General features: G+C 51.5%; 2 protein-coding genes, 1 long non-coding RNA gene and 1 other non-coding gene across 6 annotated transcripts; 2 read left to right on the forward strand and 2 right to left on the reverse strand.

The window, feature by feature from the left end:
* Positions 1 to 353: 353 nt before the first annotated feature.
* On the reverse strand, positions 354 to 1,156 carry LOC128313379 (uncharacterized). The gene is made up of 2 exons (XR_008294008.1): positions 980 to 1,156; positions 354 to 541 (listed from the first exon to the last, which is right to left on the reverse strand). It is a non-coding gene; the product is annotated as an uncharacterized LOC128313379 (long non-coding RNA).
* A 75-nt stretch (positions 1,157 to 1,231) lies between these two features.
* Positions 1,232 to 9,349, forward strand: FNDC8 (fibronectin type III domain containing 8). Of its 2 annotated transcripts, none has more exons than XM_027034374.2 (4): positions 1,232 to 1,538; positions 4,978 to 5,347; positions 6,822 to 7,031; positions 7,587 to 9,349. In XM_027034374.2, the coding sequence occupies exons 1-4, from the start codon at positions 1,330 to 1,332 to the stop codon at positions 7,737 to 7,739; spliced, it is 942 nt and encodes a 313-aa protein (XP_026890175.1). In that variant the 5' UTR covers positions 1,232 to 1,329; the 3' UTR covers positions 7,740 to 9,349. The 2 variants fall into 2 exon arrangements, with proteins under 2 accessions (XP_026890175.1, XP_026890174.1); XM_027034373.2 differs by having other exon boundaries at positions 1,246 to 1,538; positions 6,822 to 7,058.
* TRNAE-CUC (transfer RNA glutamic acid (anticodon CUC)) lies at positions 2,643 to 2,715 on the forward strand. Its single transcript has one exon. It is a non-coding gene; the product is annotated as a tRNA-Glu (tRNA).
* Positions 9,350 to 9,418: 69 nt separating the features above from the next.
* NLE1 (notchless homolog 1) lies at positions 9,419 to 17,333 on the reverse strand. 2 transcript variants are annotated; one of them, XM_027034372.2, is made up of 13 exons: positions 17,257 to 17,333; positions 16,990 to 17,139; positions 15,804 to 16,021; positions 15,131 to 15,210; positions 14,148 to 14,224; positions 13,878 to 13,975; positions 13,345 to 13,537; positions 12,700 to 12,835; positions 12,505 to 12,551; positions 11,578 to 11,780; positions 10,521 to 10,680; positions 10,336 to 10,406; positions 9,419 to 9,672 (listed from the first exon to the last, which is right to left on the reverse strand). In XM_027034372.2, exons 1-13 carry the CDS (start codon positions 17,272 to 17,274, stop codon positions 9,660 to 9,662), a joined length of 1,464 nt encoding a protein of 487 aa, XP_026890173.1. In that variant the 5' UTR covers positions 17,275 to 17,333; the 3' UTR covers positions 9,419 to 9,659. The 2 variants fall into 2 exon arrangements, with proteins under 2 accessions (XP_026890173.1, XP_026890172.1); XM_027034371.2 differs by having other exon boundaries at positions 17,251 to 17,332.
* Between the last annotated feature and the right edge of the window lie 2,049 nt (positions 17,334 to 19,382).

The raw sequence follows: 19,382 nt of genomic DNA on the forward strand, positions 1-19,382 counted from the left end.
CTCCACCCCTGTGCTCCCCGGCGCCCCTACTGGACCGGCTCTCCGCCCGCCACGCCCCGCGCCCGCACACGCCTCCACCCGCCTCCGGGGGCGCGCGCGCAGATTGTGCTGCGCGCCCCCGGGCGTCGGCTTCTGTTCTAAAGCTGGGCCGCGGAGTTCGACCCGGCGGACCATCCCTGCCCTCAGGCACCTACGTGTTAGTGGGGAGGACAGTGAAGAGGAGTCCAAGATACCGGGTAATTACAGATTTCTATGGTAGGTGCTCAGAAGCAGCAGAGAGGGCATCTGCGGCTCTATTTTTGAAACAACACTTTCTCTTTTGGGGGATGAATTAACAACAAAAACCCTGATGATTTGGAGCACAGAAGATATGATTTGGCGTCTTTAAATATCCTTTGCTTTGCCTCGTCCTCTGGGAAACCTAAAACAACGTTACAACTCCTCACAATCCAATAAGGCGGCTGCTGTTTTTATCCCCATCTTCCAGAGGAGGAAACTGAGGCTCAGCGAGGTGAAGTCACTTGCCAAAGGTTTACACAACCTGTAGGTGCAGAGCGGGACTTAGAGTGGACAAATCCACATGTGAGTGCAAACCCACTCTAACCACTCCCGGAGTTATGTGTCGGTTTTCCTACGGTTAGGTGGTTTCCTTGAGAACAGAAACATGTCTGGCCCATATTTGTATCCCTGTGCAGCATCCACCGTTGTCACTCAACACACAGAGACGCTCGGGGTGAGGATGTGGCACATTTAGAGTTCTAGCAGCAAAACCTGGCTGTATGTGGGCTGTGAACCCCATGAGCCATCTGGACTTTCCCTGTGCCTACTGACATAGTTGGGGTTTGCTGCCCAGGATTTCTGGATATAGAGCCTCAGCATTCTGGAGACAAACTCCCCCCTCCCAGAGACCCATTTCAGTGCTGCCTGTCTCCCAGGGCCCCTGCCGACTCCCACCTGCCCCCAGGAGCCTTTCTCTTACCACCTGCTCCTCCTTCCCAGAGCAGCTCCAAAGGGAACAGGTGGTAAGCATTTTGAGATCTTCAGAGAAGAGAAGGACAGGGTTGCTGTAACCACAGAGCATTAAAACTGGAAAGGGCCCAAGGGATGATGTAGCCTGTCCCTTGTACCTCACTCCTAACACTGGCCCTGGGCGGCAGCAGCCTCCGATCAAGGGGGAGGCTGGCCCCTAATTGTTACACTCTGCCGTGATTATGAAGTCAGCTCATTGCACCCCCAGCCCACACAAACTAAGGGTGGGTCCACTGCCCCCAGTTTCTCTCTGCTTCCTGTCAGCTGTGTGGTGACGGCTGCGGTCCCCAAACAGACAAGATGGCATCAAAGGCACTGTGTAAAGTGGGAGATAGGGGGGAGGCCATGCTGAAGAAGGAAAACCTCAATGTTCTGAATGCACTCTATCAAATGTCGAAGCCTTTTCCAAACCCCAAGTCTATGAACAGGACTGTCACTACCAAAGGACTCCCACTTTCCACGAGAGGCAGTTTGGTTAACTTCTTGGAGGAAGATCCCATCAATCTACCGTAAGACACAAGTCTGGTCCTTTCCTTCTTTCTAAGGCCGGAGCTGAGGGGCAAGGAGAGGGTCCCAGAAAAGCAATGCTGCTTCCTTGACCTGTCACAGCTTGGTCCCTGAACTCCCTGGGAAGAGCACGGCACGTGTACAGGTTGCACTTTGGATGTCTGACCCCAAATCAGTTCTTGGAGGCTTGGAGGCCTCCTGCTCCAAAAGGCCTTCGAGGATTAGAGTTTTGTTGACGGTACTTTTTATCCTGCTTTGTCTAGCTGTGGTCCTCCCCACTCCCACACCCCCATACAGACACCCCTAGTCCATTCCATTCCCCATGGCTCCTCTTCCTCAGTCCCCCCTTTTGGTGCCTTTGCCTGCCTGATTATGTCCCCCCAATAGTCTGCCTGCTGTCAGCCTGAAGTTTATTGTTCTTCCTCAGTGATTCTGGGTTCTCTTTAGTTTGTTCCACAAAATTCTCTGAGCATCTCTAAGGTATCTGGCCTAATGTCAAGTTCTAGGAACGCAGAGTTGAAAAACCCAGCCCCTGCCTTCAAGGAGCTCTCAGTCTGGTGTGTGTGTGTGTGTGTGTGTGTGTGTGTGTGTGTGTGTGTGTGTTTGGAGATGTTCGGCAAGAATCAAGAATAATAAGCCCAATCTGTGCTATGACAGGACACCTTGAGGAACCAGACATGGCTGTCACTGTCTAGAAATTCTTAATAATTTTGAAGAAGTGGCCCCATGAACTGTGTAGCTAGTCTTGATTACATGAAAGGGATATGACGTCCAGTCCCTAAGGGACCTATAAGTAAGCAGGTGTGGCTAAAGTGACAGATGCTTGTAGGAAATGTCATGTGATATGACAGGAAAATCTTGGGCTAGGAGCCCAAGTTCAAATCCAAGTTCTATCACTTAAGATACATGACTATAGACAAATTAATTAAGATCAGGGACCTTCAGTCCCTCATTTGCAAAACGGGGCTAACACCCATCCAGCAGAGCTGTCATGAAGAGCATAAAAAATTTTTGTCCAGCATATAGCTCAATACTTAACTACTTTCTGTGCCCACTTCAGCACTGCTCTTTTGAATAAGAGAATCTAAAACAGATATTCTTGGGGTGCCTGGCTGGCTCAGTCGGTAGAGCATGTGACTCTCGATCTTGTGGTTGTGGGTTCGATCCCTGTGTTGGGTGTAGAGATTAGCTTAAAAAATTGCTTTAAATCTTATAGATAAATAGAGACTCATTAGGACAATCTGAAGTATAAGTGACCTAAATACAAGACTCCAGCCTACAAAGGGCCTTGATGGGGGAGTCACCTATGGCAAATGTTCACCAAAGGCTAGCATAGAAGGTTTGGGCGGATCAGGATTTCTCAGGAGGTAGTCTTTGGGGCTGGAACTCAAGGAAAAGTTGGCATATCCATCCCATCAGCCATGAAGCCAGTGGTTGGCCTGGAGTGAGGGATCCGGGCATGTGTATTGATTGCTGGATCTGTCCGGAGCAGCTGGGGAAATGGGGTAAGAAGCAGAGGAGAGGAGCCAGAATGCACCAGAGGCAGATGGGAGCTGTGAGGCATGGGACCCAGGAGATCTGGGTTCTGGTTCAACCTCTGCCTTCAACTCACCTTGTGACCTTGGTTAGGGTACTTGGTCCCCAAAGGCCCAGTGACTGCTCCTGCTATACCACTGCTCTTCAAAATGTGGGTTGTGGTCCATTAATGGAGTTGACAGAGACCAGGATTATAAAAATGAAACAGAAGAATAGAAAATTCCAGAGCACATCACACATAGAGTAATTAGTGGTTCATGAAATGTGTTTCAGTTTTACACGTATGTATGAGTATACCAGGTTTCCAGGTAGTATGTATTTCTTCCTTTTGGTCAAGGAAAAAAAAAAAAAAGATTTGAGACCGAACCTTTTTGGATTCTGGACTACATCGGTAAAAAAAAAAAAAACCAAACAAACAAACAAACAAAAAAACAAACTAAGGAAACATGTACAAGGTTTTTCTTTGTAATAGCAAAGAATTGGTAACAAGACAAATGTCCATGTAATGGAAAGTGTACAACAGTTAAAATGTCTGAACCAGAACTACACGTATCAATACAAATGAATCTAAAAAAACCAATGTTGAATGAAAAAAGCAAGCTGCTGATGGATATGACACCATTTATTTATATGAAGTTTTAAAATATGCAAAATAACAACTTGTGTAAGGATAGCGTACACATGTAACAAAGCTTTAGAAACACACATGAAGAATAAACACAAAATTTGGAATGTGCTGTACTGGTTACCTCTGAGCAGGAGGATGCAGACTGAGGAGGAGGACACAAGTGTCAGGGGCTTTAACTGTACTGCTGAGGCTTTAGAAGGTGTACATGATTTGATACGTGTGTGTATTATGAAGTGATTATCTCAGTAAGTTTCATTACCATCCATCACCACACATGGTTATAGACTTATTTCTTATAATAAGAACTTTCAAGTTCTACTTTCTTAGCAACGTTCTTCTTCTTTTTGTTTAAAAAAAATTTTTTTAATGTTTATTCATTTTTGAGAGACACAGACAGAGCATGAGTGGGGAAGGGGCAGAGAGAGGGAGACACAGAATCTGAAACGGGCTCCAGGCTCTGAGCTGTCAGCACAGAGCCAGACGCGGGGCTCGAACTCACAGTTCACGAGATCCTGACCTGAGCTGAAGTCGGACGCTCAACCGACTGAGCCACCCAGGTGCCCCTTTCTTAGCAACTTTCAAACATACTGTATAGTAGTACTAACTATAATCACCATGCATTATTATATATTAATATATTATTCTTGATATCTCGTGTATGTCTAAAATATTTCACAATTTAACAAAATTAGAATGGAAGAAAGGTTTTTGAGCTTTTACCCCAATATATTCATATTTATGTGTACTATTAACTTTACATGCTACATATTAATAAATATTGTTAAATGTTGCAAAATCTAAGAAATTAGTAATTACTGTTCAACAGTAGCAAGTATTAGTAAAGCTTAATTATTTTTAATTTAGACACTTAGATATTTTTCCATACCCCACTAGATTGGTTTGGGCATTCCCCAGGGTATTTGCACCCTGCTGTGGAAGGAGGACTTAAGATTTTAGCAGTGTTTCTCAAATTCTGGGCCTCAGAACACATGCCTGAGAATCATCTGAAGATCTTATTAAAGATACTTTAGTAGCTTCCCCAGTCGCATCCCAAAGCGGGGCGGGGGGGTGAGGGCAGGGACCGGGAATCTGCATCTTTCAGTAAGTGCCCTGGTGGGTTGAATGGACTGCTGCAGGGTGATAAGGATGTTCTGAGCTATTCAGAAGCATCTGGGGTTACTGGCGAGTCAGGCTCAAGGCCTGCCTTCGGGGAGCTTCCCAGCTGCATGGGCTGGGGTGGCCTCCTTCAGTGGCTCACCTGTCTCCCTCCCACTCAGGAAGCCGATGCCAGTGGAGGATTCTGAATGCAGCTCTGACGACACCAGCATCTCCCCACTCTCATCCACCTTGTTGAATCCCATCAAACTGGCTGTGACCCAGCCCAACAGCAGCTTCTTTGCAGGGATGCTAGAGGGGGAGCTGAACAAACTCAACCTCTCCTCGATGGGCAACGACACACACAAGAGGAACCTGGCTCTCTGCCCCCGTCCATCGAAGTCCCAAATAGTCCCTGGGGGCCTGCTGGACCTTGACAACCCTGAGCTGGACACAGACACCTCCTCAACACCCTCAGAGTCCTCTGTGGTCATGGATGTGCCGGAGGCGCCCTTCATCTGCGAACACACAGTCAGCGACTCCACGGCTGTGGTGAGTTTCCCTCTTCGTGCCTTCAGGTACAGGCTTACTGGCCGCCCCCGTGTGCCAGGCACTGAGCTGAGCTCCACAGGGAGTGCGAAGATGCCTACCACCTGCATCCTGACCTCACGCTCCTGGCACAGGAGAGAGGCCATGTCTGTAAAGCACTCCAGTGCAAGCTGGATTGGATGCAGTTCTATGGGCAGAGTTCAGATCAAGTGCCACCAGGAATTCAGGGGGAAAGAAAAATTACTTCCAGGTGTAGGAATAAGCTTGGTGGCTTTGGTAGCGTTTAAGCTGGGACGCAGAGGTAGGATTTAAACATCCAGGGATGGGAGAAAGACATTCCATGGAGGGGTTGACACTAGCAACACCTCACAGGTGGGAAAAAGTGGGAGCAAACAGCCAGGTCCCAATGTAGGGCTCTCGCACTTTTCTGTGCCTGCAGAGCCAACCGTCTTCTTAAAAATGAGATTCCTGGGCCTCATCCCTAGAGATTCTGATTCAGTAGGTCTGGGGTGGGGCCTGAGAATTTGCACCACTAACAAATTCCCAGGTGGTGCTGATGGGCCTCATGTTGAGTAGCATTGTTCCAGGTCCAGGACAGGGAACAGAGTGGGGGAAGTTAGCCTGGAGTCATTTTTTTGGAGGTCCTGCAACGTTAGACTACTGTATAGATTTTTCTGTAAGCAGTAGAGAACAGCTTTTTGCAAAGCCTTCTATCTGGTGATATAAGGTGATATTTGAGCTGTATTTTAGGAAGATAAATCTGGAAGTCCCAGATGAGCAGTGTCTCTCCAAGTGTGGTTCCCAGACCACCAACAGTGTCAGCATCGTATGGCAACATGTTTGAAATTTAAATTCTCCTCTCCTCCCCCTCCACCTGGGCCTACTGAATCAGAAACTGTGGGGGCCAGCAGTCTGTTTTAACAGGTCCTCTAGGGGGTTGTGATGCACACCCAACTTTGAGAACCACTGGCCTAGATGGAGGAGAAATTGGTAATGGGAGACCTGAGAGAAGACAGCATGGCCAGGAATCTGCAGTGTTATAAAAACTCCCCCAGCTCCTTAGCCAGGCTTGGCAACCACTGTTGTAGCACAAAGTATGTGGGCTCTGGAACTACTGGTTTGAACTTTGGCTCTGTCACTCTGTGTGACCACGGGCCAGCCACCCGCCTTCTCTGAACCCGTAATCTCATCTGCAAGGAGTGAGGTGCACAAGATGATCTCTAAGGTCCCTCTCAACTAGTCTAGAAGAAATATGGGCTGGGGGCACACCCTGAGGTGGGTGGGGCTGCCCAGGGAGAGTTGCAAATGCTACAGGCCCATAGCATGCCTTATCCCTTCCATCAGACCTGCCTCAGCCCCAGGAGGGACAGGGGATGGGAGTGGGGCATTCGGACCCATGGTTGGGGGTGGGAGGTGAGGGGAGGACAGCCTGGAGCAGGTCTGAGGAAGCCTGGTGGCGGGGGGTCTCTTCTTCTAGATTTCCTGGACGTATTCCCTGGGCAAGCAGCAGGTCAGTTTCTACCAGGTCCTGTTGCAGGAGGTGGTCAAGACAAAAGACAATGAGCCGCCCAAGACAAAGAATCGCCCGTGGATCTTCAACAAGATCTTGGGCACTACTGTCAAGCTGATGGAGCTGAAGCCTAACACGAGTTACTGCCTCACCGTCCGTGCGGCCAACACAGCCGGGGTGGGGAAGTGGTGCAAGCCCTACAAAGTGAGCCCTGGGAGAAGAGGGCCGGGAGGTCAGGGGATTTGGAGGCAACTCATCTTCTTGCTGGCTGCCTTTCTGCCTGGGCGGATGAGCATGAATTCCAGGCTGCTTCCTTCTGGGAGGTTTAAGGATTACACCACTCTGGGGCCCACTGGGAATGCAAACTAATATATTCACCAGCACCTCTGTAATGTTCAGCTTCCAAAGCCACTACTTTTGGGATTCTTCAACTCATAATAATCGTGAGTGGGCCAGGAAGTTAAGGGCACCGAGGGAAACACAGGGAAGAGGCGAAAGGGGGACGAAGAAGGGAAGGGAGGTGGGCAGGGGCACGGGAGGAGAGGCCCAGACAACTGTGGTTGGAAACCTCACACGACAGAGAAGGCACTGGTTTGTACCTGTTTCTGGAGTCTGTGAACAGGCGGTAAGGCTACATAAGATCCCATTTGGCAAACAACAAGGGGGTTGCAGAGATGAAGAGCTGAGCTAGGGTCAGGTCTGGGATGGAATTCTGAGTTTGTTTTATTTCAGTTTGCAACCGTGGCCACTGACTTGAACAGCTTCCCCGAGAACAACCCCATCCAGATCACCGTGCAGCGCAAGGAACCCCAGCGGAAAACCGTCTCCATCGGGTTGGAGGAGATGCGGAAGCTGGAAGATCTGGAATACCTATTTCCCTACTAAGGAGGGCCCTGGGAAGCCCCTCACCTATCTTCAGCTTCAGCCTCAGCCCAGGGCTCTCAGGAACCAGAATCGTGAGATTTACCACCAGCACCATGCCAGGGAACTGCTGACCACCCTGCCCGGAGCCTGGTGGCGATGCTCCCAAATCTACACTCCTGGGCCCGGGCCTAGGCTAGATAGGAGCTCCATTCACCTGGAGACGCCACAGGCCAGGTCAGGTCAGCTACTGTCTACAGCTGCTCGGCATCCTCCTCCCCAGATCTGGGCTGGGTCCAGTCCCTTATTAAAGCACTGCAGGTCACCCAGCATACCGAATTGTGCTTTGTGTTGACAGCCGGGCTGGCTGCCATTCACCTTCCTAGCTTCTGCCAGGACCGAGAGTCTGGGTCGGGGGCTGGGGGGATATGGAACATATCCCCCTTTCCCTGGGGGAGGAAGAAATGTTAAAGACTAAAACGCACATACACTGGGATAAACAGCAACACTGGACAGAGGTGGTGGCAGCTCGTCGATTGTCAACAAGCTCTGGAAGGACGTGGCGCAAAGTGCACAGGTTATGGGGCAGGGTCTGCTCTAATCCTAGTTTTTCCTGGATGTGAGGGCACAGACAAACCATCTAAGATTCCTGGGCTGTTTAGGGAGGTGAGAACCCTACGGGCAGGACAGTAGGGGGTCCCATGAGGATCACGTGAGCACATAGAACAAGTGCACAGGGTAGGAACTCCACCACTGGTGGCCCCCTTTGCCCTTCCTGCAGCCTCCCTGCAGAGACACACAAGGTGGAGACGGAGCACATCCAGATGATGTGCAAAATCACAAAGGCATGGTGGGCGGGGGATAAGAGGTTAGAAATGCCGTGGCCTTGAGCAGTCCGTACAAGAATCGAACTGCCGGAGCATTGAAACGGGACAAAGCAAAGGCAGGATGCATGGGAGGCAAGACTTTGTTCAAGCATTTGAGGACATCTGGTGGGGATTCCTTTCACTGTGTGACAGTCCTTATGGGGCAGAGAACCATCCTCCCATGTCACATCACACCCACTTCTGCTAGAGCCCTCACCACTGCACGCTGTTAGAGGGAGCCCCCTGGGACAGCGGTCACCTTCTGCTCTGTACCCTGAGAGCCCGGCACAGTGCTCAGTGCACTGCAGGAGCTCAGGAAGTGTGTTGTGTGAGAGAGGGGCGGACAAAAGAAGCCCTAGAACAACACTGGCCCGCACAACTCCATGGGCTGGTGAAGGTGTTCTCCATCTGTGCCGTCCGGTGCAGTGAGTAGCCTTCAGCTAGCATCACAGAACTGCACTTCTAACCATGTGGAATTCTGGTAAACACAGCCACATGTCGCTAGCATCTGCCACACTGGACAGCACAAGCTCACATCATCCTCTGGCCACTATCCTATGGCTTCCACCGGCGCCCCCAGCCACAATGAGCCTCTCCCTCGTAGGCACAAGAGAAAGAGAAGAAAGGCCACCTCCCAGTCAGTATGGCTTTGGTATAGCCCGGAGGGAAGGGTTAGACAGACTGACTCAGCACAGCCCTTGGGTGAGCCTTGGGGACAAGGAATTAACCCGAACACACAAAATAGAAGTTATTTATTTGGTCACAGGATCCAGGGTCTGATGCTGAATAGAGAGAACATTCAGGAAAGGAGGAGGGCCAGCAGCAAGGGTCTGGTCACTGCCTGCCCCCCCCCACCCCCCCACCCCCCAGCAAGGTATGGAGTAATGGCCAACGGCTGAGCCCAGTGATATTTTCCAGTAACTTCGACCTCCTGCTCTGGGGAGGGACCTCACTGGGGTCTGTCCAAGGACAGCAGACCACACTGGTTCACAGGGGCACCACCCTGGCCTTCGGTCTCTGTCAGGGCGGGCACTGGCAGCAGCTGAGTCCAGGTGGGAGTCCAAGAACTTGGGATTTCTCATCTCCTCCATCTGTGGAGAAGGGGAGGGAACAGCATGGGGATCCTATCTTGGGAAGGGGAGGCTGCCATATAATCCCAGGAGCCCACTACGGGGGAGAACCTGTATTCACTTGGTCATTAAGAGACTGGCTACCATTTCTGCTCTAGCCACCCAAACTCACACTGGGCACCCACTGCCTTCCCCGGCCGAGACCTCATCCCAGGGCCTGGCCTCTCAGATGCCCACCAAGGTCATCTGATAGCAAACAATGACAACATTTACAAGTACACGTGCTTTGGGTTCCTAAGTGTGTTCGCCTCCTATCTTTGATCTTCCCATCTACTGAGGCTTGACGACTCTCAGGAGGCAGGTGAACCACGCTCTCCAAAACCGCACAAAGTCGGAACCAGGATCGGAACTAGGTGTGATGCCTTCAAAACCCAGTGTTCTAAGAACTACTGCCTCATGCTGGAGGGACTCTGGGCTCGCCCTTCGGAGAGCACCGTCAGGGTCTCCCATAATCACGGTTATTCTGCAGTTCTCTCTTAACCACCGAGAGAACGTGGCACCACACGCCGTCTTGGGCACCTGGAGAACCCTTAGAATTCTACGCCAGAAGGGAAAGGTGCAAGGAGTGGCCAACTTAAGGGCAGGAGAGCCAAGCACACCAACCGCCACCTCCCCAAAACTCACATCCGGAGGCATTTGTCCTTCCCACCACTTGCCACTCTCTGGCCATCTGGACTCCAGTCGACAGCATATACCTAAACAGAGGTGGGGGTGGGGAGAAGCAGGTAAGGTGTCGGAAGGGGGGGGGGGCAGGAGGGCCAGGCTTCAACCCCTACCTGCCCCACCTCTGCTCACGAGGTCAGCCATACCTCATCTGCGTGGCCTGGAAGATCAGCAGCCAGCTTCTGGCCCTTCACATCCCACACCTTCAGCGTGCTGTCACTGCTACCACTGACCAGGAGCCGGCTATCGGCTGACCACGCAATCTGGTACACAGCAGCCACGTGGCCACGCAGGGAAGCCAGGTACCTGGGCCAGGAAAGTGATGATGGGTATTAGGTCTGAAGGGGCCCCTGTGCCCTCCGTATCTGGACAACTTTGCATGACTTCGAATCCAGTGTAGTCCCTGCTCAGCCCATCTGCCTGATATCCCCCTAACACAAGTTGCTTGCTGACAAGTGGCATGGAGTAGTGGGCCAGGCTCACCTGGCACTTCCAGGTCAATACAGATTAGCTATGTCTATTTGGACAAGTCATTAGGACTTGTCATTTTGGACAAGTCTCTGAGACTCAGTTTCCTTATCTTGAAAAAGAAGGGAACGACCTATTTCAAAGACCGCTATACGGAAACCCACAATGGCCGAGACAGCAAGGCCCCAGCAAGGGTTTCCCTCGTCCCCTTTCTCTTCTTGCCCGTGCCTTTGCCTCTCTGCTGACCTGATTAACCTCAAGGGCACAGTATCTCGTTATACTGAGGCTTCTCAGACTTCAACGGGAGCAGAATCAGCTGATGACTTTATTAAGATGCAGATTCTCATTCTTAAGGTCTGGGGTGGGGCCCAAGTTCTATCAAGCTCCTAGGTGATGCTGCAGCAGCTGGTCTGTGGACCACACTTTGAGGGGGGCCGGAAAATGACTGCAGCTCAAGTCTACACTTCTGCTGCAATCCCGGCCGTCTTAAGGTCATTTCTCTCCTTTGATACAAAAGGAACTAGCACTTCAGTGCCCATTTATTGCCAGTCCTAAATATACCATCTCCCTTAGTCCTTGTAACAAAGCTGAGAGGTAGGTCTGCATATTACAAAAGAGGAGACAAGGCTCAGAATACCCAAATGCTTGCCAAGGCCACGCAGCAAGTAAGTGGCACAGCCAAGCTCCTTCTAGAGGACCAGTGCCCTTCCTCTCCCTCCCCACGCCTCCACTTACCTGCCTGTCCTGCCATCCCACAGTTTGATGGACTTGTCAAAGGAGGCACTGGCGATGATGCGGGAGTCAGGGGAGAAGAGCACCTGGTTGATGAGGGCCTGGTGTCCCGTCATCCGTGCGAGGGGCTTCTTGTCCTCTGCTGGGGACCACAGGAATAAGGTGAAGTCGTCTGAACCAGACACTAGCCTCTCTGGGCCCTGGCCCTAGGAGAGGCAGAAAGCACACCGTGTTGGGCACGGTCTCAGACAGGAGAGCCTGACCTGGGCAGCAAACGCACCACTGACTGCCCAACACCAGCACGGAGGCCAGGACTAGGAGAAATGAGGCCAGGCCTGCTACCAACTCACATGGGACCCCTGGCAGTCACTTCCCGCAAAAGGAAATGTTATGCACCTGGGATAATTTCTAAGATACATAATCACAAGAAAAAGCAAGGTACAGAATAGTGTACTAAAAAAGGGAAAGATTTTATGTGTGGGTTTGTACACACGTGTATGTATGCTGCATCCTGTGTACACATACACGTGTATGTGGAGGTATGAAGTCTCCGGAAGGAAAGACAGGACACTAGTAGCTCTGGATGTTTCCAGAAGAAAAGGATGGATGGGCAACAGAGACGGGAGACTTCTTCACCATCTACCTTTTTGTGTTCTTTGAAGCCTCGACCACATGAATGTGCTACTTAAACACAATAAAAAATACAGAAAATGCAATAAACAGATAAGCAAGTGAACACAACAAAATCACATGGTCCTATACATTAAGATTTCAGGATTAAAAACTAGGATTTTCATGAAGAACTTTCTGGAAGAGGAACGTCTGAGCTAGGCCTAGAAGGGGGAGGGGCCTGAGTGCCTGCAGAGGGTTTGAGAGATCAGTGGAGAAAGAGTAGGGAGCCGGACATGCTGGCGGCGGGCACACACTCACCCGCACGAGGCTGTATCGGCTCAGAGCCCTTTCCTTCAACTCCTGCACTGTGGCCAGGTACCAGAGGGGAGAGGAAAAGATGAGGAACAAGGCTGATTAGAAAATCCAACACAAAAGGCAAACACCCCCGGCCCAGGTTGCACACTAAGCCCAAGAACCGGCTCCTTCCCAGGCGGCCCTCTCCCACGCACTCACAGGACCCTCGGAGATCTTGGGCGTTAACCGAGGCCTCAGCTGGCTCGAAGGCGCCCGTGCGCAGGGCGTAGTCAGTGCTGAGTGCCATGGTGTTCACCCAGTGGCCGTGGCCTTGCAGGGTCCGGCACAGCACACCCTAGGGCAGAGGAAGACCGGTCAGACGCACACCCACCCTACTCTCCACCCTAGGGAACTGGTACCCCCAGATTAGCCCCAGAAGACAGCGACATGGGACTCAGAATTAGGTCCCTCGTTCATTGTGATCTTAATCAAATCACCGCTCTGGGCTGAAGTCTCTCCTCACTTACAAAATGCAGGTACTGGCCCAGATTGTTGTTTCCAAAAGTATGTTTCATGGAAAGGAACTTAAGTATGTGAGAAGAAAAGGGTTCCAGTCAAGTAACTCTGGGATGTGGCAGGTTTAATAAAGCTAACAACAGGCTTCCTGAAGCGGCAATTTCTGGACCACGTTAATGAACACTGGAACCTCCACTATCATGCAGCACCAACCACAGGAACCCACTGTTCCTGAAGCACCTCCCGCCACCCGGATCCCAGAACACACTGGTCAACATTCCTTCCAGCCCTGGCATCTCATGGCCCGAGATTTCCCCAGGCTGCTCTCTGGACCCTCCCAGCTCTTACATCGTGAGCCCTCCAGACTTTGATGGTGCGGTCCTGGGAGGCAGAGTAGAGAAGCCCGTCCCCTCCCCACCGGAGACAGGTGACTGACTGTGTGTGCCCGGTGAGGATGCGCTCACAGCGGCCCACAGTTGTATCCCAGACCCGCACGCTGCCATCCTTGGAGCTGCTGGCCACATAGCGGCACTCGGGGTTCCTGGAGAGGGGAAGGGAGATGTGGCCCCACTTCTGATGTGGGAACAGCAATAGCACCCCCCCCCCTCTTCTTAGTTCAAAGGCCAGGGATAATGACTCAACAGCTTCCTGACTCCAAGACCCAGCTGCATTGCAAGGCAACTCTCAGGGCCCATGATGAACAGCCCCCTCTCAAGCAGCAACACAGATTTGGAAGCCCTAGCCCACTGCCCGCCATGCCAGTACTGTCAGTCGGGCTGGCCATCCCACCCCGAGGCAAAACCCCTCTGCACCAAGCAAGGGAGGAGACCACCTTGAAGCCCTGGCTCCTCACTTCCCCCAGTTCTGTGAGCATCACTTACACGTGGAGGGGCTCCCAGCTCAGGCCTGTGATCCATTTGCTGTGGCCAGCGAGGGGCCTGCCCACCTGCTTCCCTGTGCTTGGGTCCCACAGGAGAATCTGAGGGACAGAAGCTTACTGAATAACCCTCTCCATCCTGTCCCTAGGTCCACCAAAGTTCCCGCCCACTGCCCCCAATCCATCTTTCCCTGAAGGCCCCAGAACCTCACTTGACCCATGTCCTAGGAAGGAAGCCCAGAGTCCCTGACTGGTTACCATGACCACCATCTACCTGGCCATTCTTGCAGCCCGAGGCCAACTTCTTGCCATCTGGGGACCAGGATATGCTAAGGACCCAGTGTCTGTGTCCTAGGAAAGCAGGGGAGGGAGAAAGCAAGGAGCACATATCTGTCTTTATCCCCAGTACCTAGCACGCCTGACACGCTGCAGAAACTCCTCAACTAGCCCGAGAATAAATGATTGGTCAAACAAAAGGGGAGACGCAGTTTTCTAGGCAAAGGAAGAATTCATCCCAAGTGCTACAGCCGTGCATCCTGCTGCATAGATAGTACTTCCGCTAATAATTCCTTCCATGATACGTGGTATAAAGTTTCAAATCCTTTTTTTTTTTACCTTGACCAAAAGTAAGAAATGCATGCTACCTGGAAACCTAGTATACTCATACATACACGTGAAACTAAAACACATTTCACCAACCAATAATTACTCTATGTGTGATGTACTCTGGAATTTGCTTAAGGGTATGGAGCAAAGCAAAAATTATTCCCAATTTTCCAGATGACAAAACTGAAGCTTAGGGAGCAGGCCCTACCCACACAAGGTCACCCAGCAAGTGTGACCTCAAACTAGCAGCATCAGCACCAGCTGGAAACTTGAAATGCAAATTCTCAGGCCTCATCCCAGAACTAAAGAGACAAAAACTCGGGGGTGGGGCCCAGCAACCTGTAGGTTAACAAGCCTCCCTGTTGATTCTGATGCTCAAGTTTGAGAACCACTGTGGTGGGGGTTGGATTTAAGGCAGGTTCTCCTTGCTACTCAGCACAACTCACAACCCCACACCCTCTCTCTGGTCCAGTCTCTGGAAGTGGCTGGCTGGGTTCAAGGATAGCCTCTACCTAGGAACAGGCAGCTGCTAACTGGGTTAAGGGGTTGAATTGGCTCTGGGCCTCCTCAGAAACTAAACAGCTGAGTAAATGATCACCCACCTACCACTGGGTTAAGACCCTCCCTCTAAATGGCTAACTGCATACTGACCCTGGCATGTGAAATGGGGTGTCTCGGTGCTGAGATCCCAGAAGCGCACAGTGGTGTCTCCGGAGCCACTGGCCAGGTACCTGAGGAAGAAGAGAGGACACCTGACCTCTGCAGTGGAGACAAGGGGTAGGGCTTACACCAAAACAGGGCACATGTGCATTTTGGCTGCCTATTCAATTGTCTTCTGCGCGTACAGTCTGGGACTGGACTTTTCTCCCTCCCCTGAGGAGGAGAAGTATAACACTGATACCATATGGGAGAAGAACCCCCTACCTCAAGGCAGCCATATCTCTCTTCTTCCTTTCTAAAAGGAATGGCCACAGCCATAATCAGATTTAGAGTTTCTCATTATCTGTGTAGGATTGCGAAAAGCAAACAAACTCAGTTTCACAGATGATGAAATAAGTCAGAAAGTGATTTGTCTGGGGCACACAGCCAGGAAGCCTACAGTTCAGCTCTCCTGAGATCAAGGCCAAGAAAGGCCCTTCCAAGATGGGTGTCCTTCAAAACCAAACCCCACTGGGGAAGTCCTCTACCTGGAACCCGTGCCCTGAGCTCAGGTCTATGATAGGCAGCCTGAGGTCCCATTGATTGTTAACTTGGGGTATCTGCCCCACCCCAGCCAGAGGCTGTACCCCCACACTCTATTCCACGATTCTGCAACTGTCCTTACTTTCCTGTGGGGCTGAAGGCCACAGAAATGACTGCCTCGCTATGACCTTCCAAAGAGCTGGTGCAGCGGGTCACAGCACGGACCCTGAAGATAGCCTGTGGCTGGTAGATGATGTCAAGGACCTTCTCTGTCTCCACTGCCTGTGACTCCAGCGTCTTCCCCAGTGATGAGACGATCTCAGCATCGTGGACAAAGAATGCCAGCGGCACGGGATCCTCCTAGAGGGCAATGGCAAAGGGCAACTCCTCCATCAAAGGATAGGAGCCAGGGGTGCTCCCCAGTGTGCTATGGCCAGGTGAAGCTTCATTCTCTCCAGCCACGGTGTGGGTACCCCCACCATGCCCACCCCAAAAGGCCTCTTTTATCCTCCAAGAGCAACTGCAAGATACTTAAAATAGTACTTTAAAATCCTTTATCTGCATCTCACAACAACCCTGGGAGGCAGGCATTCATATTCCCACTTGACAGATGAAAAAACTTGAGGCTCAGAGCAGCTAATTAACGCAACGTCCTATTGGTAACAACTAATCCAGAAAGAAAACTGAAGTCCAGAATTAGTGTCAGTATACAGGATTATGCGGCGTTTTCTAAACTGCTACACTATGATGTACAATGTGTAAGAAGCATCCAAAACTCTGGTTGAAAACACAGACTCTGCCTTACCCCAGGGTCTGGTGTAGTAAACCTGGGGTGGGGTCTAGGTATTATATTTTTAAGCCCCCAGCCCCCCCCCCCCCCCACTATAATGATGAATGGCCCCACTGGTTTAGAAGACCACGGGTTTTGAACCTGACATTCGGGTTCTAATTCCCAATCTACCACCTACGACATAGCATCGTACAAATAATTTACTGCCTCTGGGCCACACTGTCAGATAGGGGATATTAACGAGGAGCTGCGTCGCGGAATCTGACGATGTACCCGATGCGTTCAAAACGCGCGGTCTCTTCCCAGGTGGACCTCGCAGGTCGAAGCGAAAAGCGCTGTCACACGAAATACATCTCCTGACCGTCCCCCGACATAGGTGGCACTGCCACGGACGCGCGCCAGGGTGGTTCTCCCAGTGTCGGCAAGCGCTGGGACCCCCGAACCCCAGACCTTGGGTCTCCCGGTCCCCTGCGGGCCGGCCCAGAGCAGGGCCTCCTGCCGAGGGGAGGAAAGAGGGACCGCCCGGGCCGCCGCTCACCTGGGCCAGCAGCGCGTTGCACACGAGCTGCAGCTTGTCCGGGGTGATGTCCACGGGCACGTCGAACGGGGAGCCCAGCAGCTGCCCGCCCTCATCCTGGAACTGCACCAGCAGCCGCTGCACGTCGCGCGCCGCCGCCTCGTCCTGTGCCTACAAGCACCGCGGGGGTCAGCCACGCCGCCGGGCGGGAAGGCCCCCACTGCTGCTTCCCTCTGAGCTCGGGGACCCCGGGCCGGAGCGCCCCCACTCCCATTCACTCACACCCACTGCCGCCGCCGCCGCCATCCCGCGTTCGCACGTGGAGGAAAAAGACTCAGGCGGGACGGAGCGCCGCCCCCGGGGTAGGGCGGCGCTGCAGCCCGCGACAGCGCCCTCTGGTGTGGCGGAGGGGATGTGTCACGCCGTGCCGGCCAGGCTTGGGCAGTGGGCGCACCTGGTACCTGCTTCCACAGCCTCACCTTGGACAGGTGGCTGTCACCCCGACCCAGTCCCTCCCAGTGCCATGCAGGATACAAACAGCCTTTTGTCTCTGCAGAACAGGGATTTTTGCCCCACTTCATAGGTGGGGAAATCGAGGCTCTGAGCGGTTGACTTTCCCCCAAATCAGAGACCGGAAATGGCAGAAGACTAAATTGGGTTGGCTCTGACAGCAGCGCCCCTGCATGGGTGGCTTAGGAAACTAGACCTGTTGGGTTGCAGGCAGAAATTATTATTCTTTTTTAAATGGACCAAATCGATTCATAATTCTTGAGTACAAAAGCAAAAAATGTCTGCAGTTTTCAACACTGCAAAGCAATAACAATAATGATGATAACGAGAGCAGTGTGTCAGGCATTGTTCCAAGCGTGTCACACATATAACTCGTTAAATCCCCACCTTCCTCTCCCCACATTACAGATGAGGAACTGAAGCGCAGACCCACTAACATGAGGGCTCTTACCAGAAACCTGGGGTCTTCCTTGGCAGCTCTCCCCACATCTGGACGGTCTCAAGCTTGGTCAGGCTGGCCTCCTTAACCTGTCCTGAATTTGTTCTCTCCATCTCCACTATTACACTTTGGACTGAGTCACCGTGGTTGCCTACAAAAGCCTCTTCACTTGCCTCTCTGTTTCCACTCTTGCCTCTTCCGATGTATCCTCCACACTGCCACTGGGGTGACGTTTTCCAACCAAAAATCTGGTCTGTCACTCTCCACCCTAAAACCCTACAATGTCTCCCATAATAAGCAGGACAAAAGTCAAACTCCTTATGATGGCGCACTCAGCCTTACTTACCTCTCCAGCCACTCCTCTCTCTCTCTCTCTCTCTCTCTCTCAATTTTCTCTCTCTCTTTTTAATGTTTATTTATTTTTGAGAGAGAGAGAGAGCACAAGTTGGGGAGGGACAGAGAGAGAGGGTGACACAGATTCTGAAGCAGGCTCCAGGCTCTGAGCTGTCAGCACAGAGTTTGATGTGGGGCTTGAGCTCATGAACCGCGAGATCATGACCTGAGCCGAAGCCTGATGCTTAATCAACTGAGCCACCCAGACACCCCACTCCTCTCTCTTTAAGATTAAATTCTTCTGGCTTTTGCTCAGTTCTTCTAAGGTATGACCCTTCTTACATCGGTGCCTTTGTACGTGCAGACTTCTCTGCCTGGAACTTTGATAGGCAGAGTTGTGTCCCTCCTCCCCAAATTCATATGTGGAAGCCCTAACCCCCAAGGTGACTGTATTTGGAGAGAGGGCCTATATGAGAGTAATAAAGGTTAAATGAGGTCATCAGGGTAGGGCCCTAGTCTGATAGGACTGGTGTCCTCAGAAGGAAGAGATACCAGATATTACCTCTCTCTCTCTCCTCCTTTCCCCTCTCCTCACATGGAGAAGAAGCCATATGAAGACACAGTGAAAAGGTGGACATCTACAAGCCGGGAAGAGAAGCCTCACCAGAAACCAATGTTGGTGGCACCTTGATCTTAAACTTCTAGACTCCAGAACTGTGGAAAAATACATTTCACTTATTCAAGCCATCCCACCTGAGGTTTTTTTTTTTTTAAGTTTATTTATTTATTTTGAGAGAGAGTGAGAGACAGAGAGAGCGCAGGAGTGGGGGAGGAGCAAAAGGAGAGGGAGAGAGAGAATCCCAAGCAGGCTCCACCCTCAGTGCTGAGCCTGATGCAGGGCTCAATCTCATGACCTCCAGATCACGACCTGAGCCAAAATCAAGAGTCAGCCCTTAAGGTACTGGGCCACCCAGGCGCCTCCTGCCTGTGGTATTTTGTTATAGCAGCCTGAGCAGCTGAAGACAGGGACAATTCCTCATTTTTCAAGTCTTGCCTGAAATATACATGCATCCATTCAACAAATGTCTCTGCCAAACATTGTTCTAGGAACTCTACATATATTAACTCATTT

Source organism: Acinonyx jubatus, chromosome E1 (assembly GCF_027475565.1).
Source record: "Acinonyx jubatus isolate Ajub_Pintada_27869175 chromosome E1, VMU_Ajub_asm_v1.0, whole genome shotgun sequence".
Lineage (NCBI taxonomy): Eukaryota > Metazoa > Chordata > Mammalia > Carnivora > Felidae > Acinonyx > Acinonyx jubatus.

Excerpts from the sequence above, each read along its gene's own strand:
- FNDC8 (XM_027034373.2), top strand. The coding sequence starts at position 1,330 with ATGGCATCAAAGGCACTGTGTAAAGTGGGAGATAGGGGGGAGGCCATG. Across the intron at positions 5,348-6,821 it reads TCAGCGACTCCACGGCTGTG|ATTTCCTGGACGTATTCCCT; the intron begins GTGAGTTTCCCT and ends CTCTTCTTCTAG. Across the intron at positions 7,059-7,586 it reads AGTGGTGCAAGCCCTACAAA|TTTGCAACCGTGGCCACTGA; the intron begins GTGAGCCCTGGG and ends GTTTTATTTCAG.
- NLE1 (XM_027034371.2), bottom strand. The coding sequence starts at position 17,274 with ATGGCGGCGGCGGCGGCAGTGGGT. Across the intron at positions 11,781-12,504 it reads GCCGATACAGCCTCGTGCGG|GGCCAGGGCCCAGAGAGGCT; the intron begins GTGAGTGTGTGC and ends TGCCTCTCCTAG. Across the intron at positions 10,681-11,577 it reads TGGGATGGCAGGACAGGCAG|GTACCTGGCTTCCCTGCGTG; the intron begins GTAAGTGGAGGC and ends TTCCTGGCCCAG.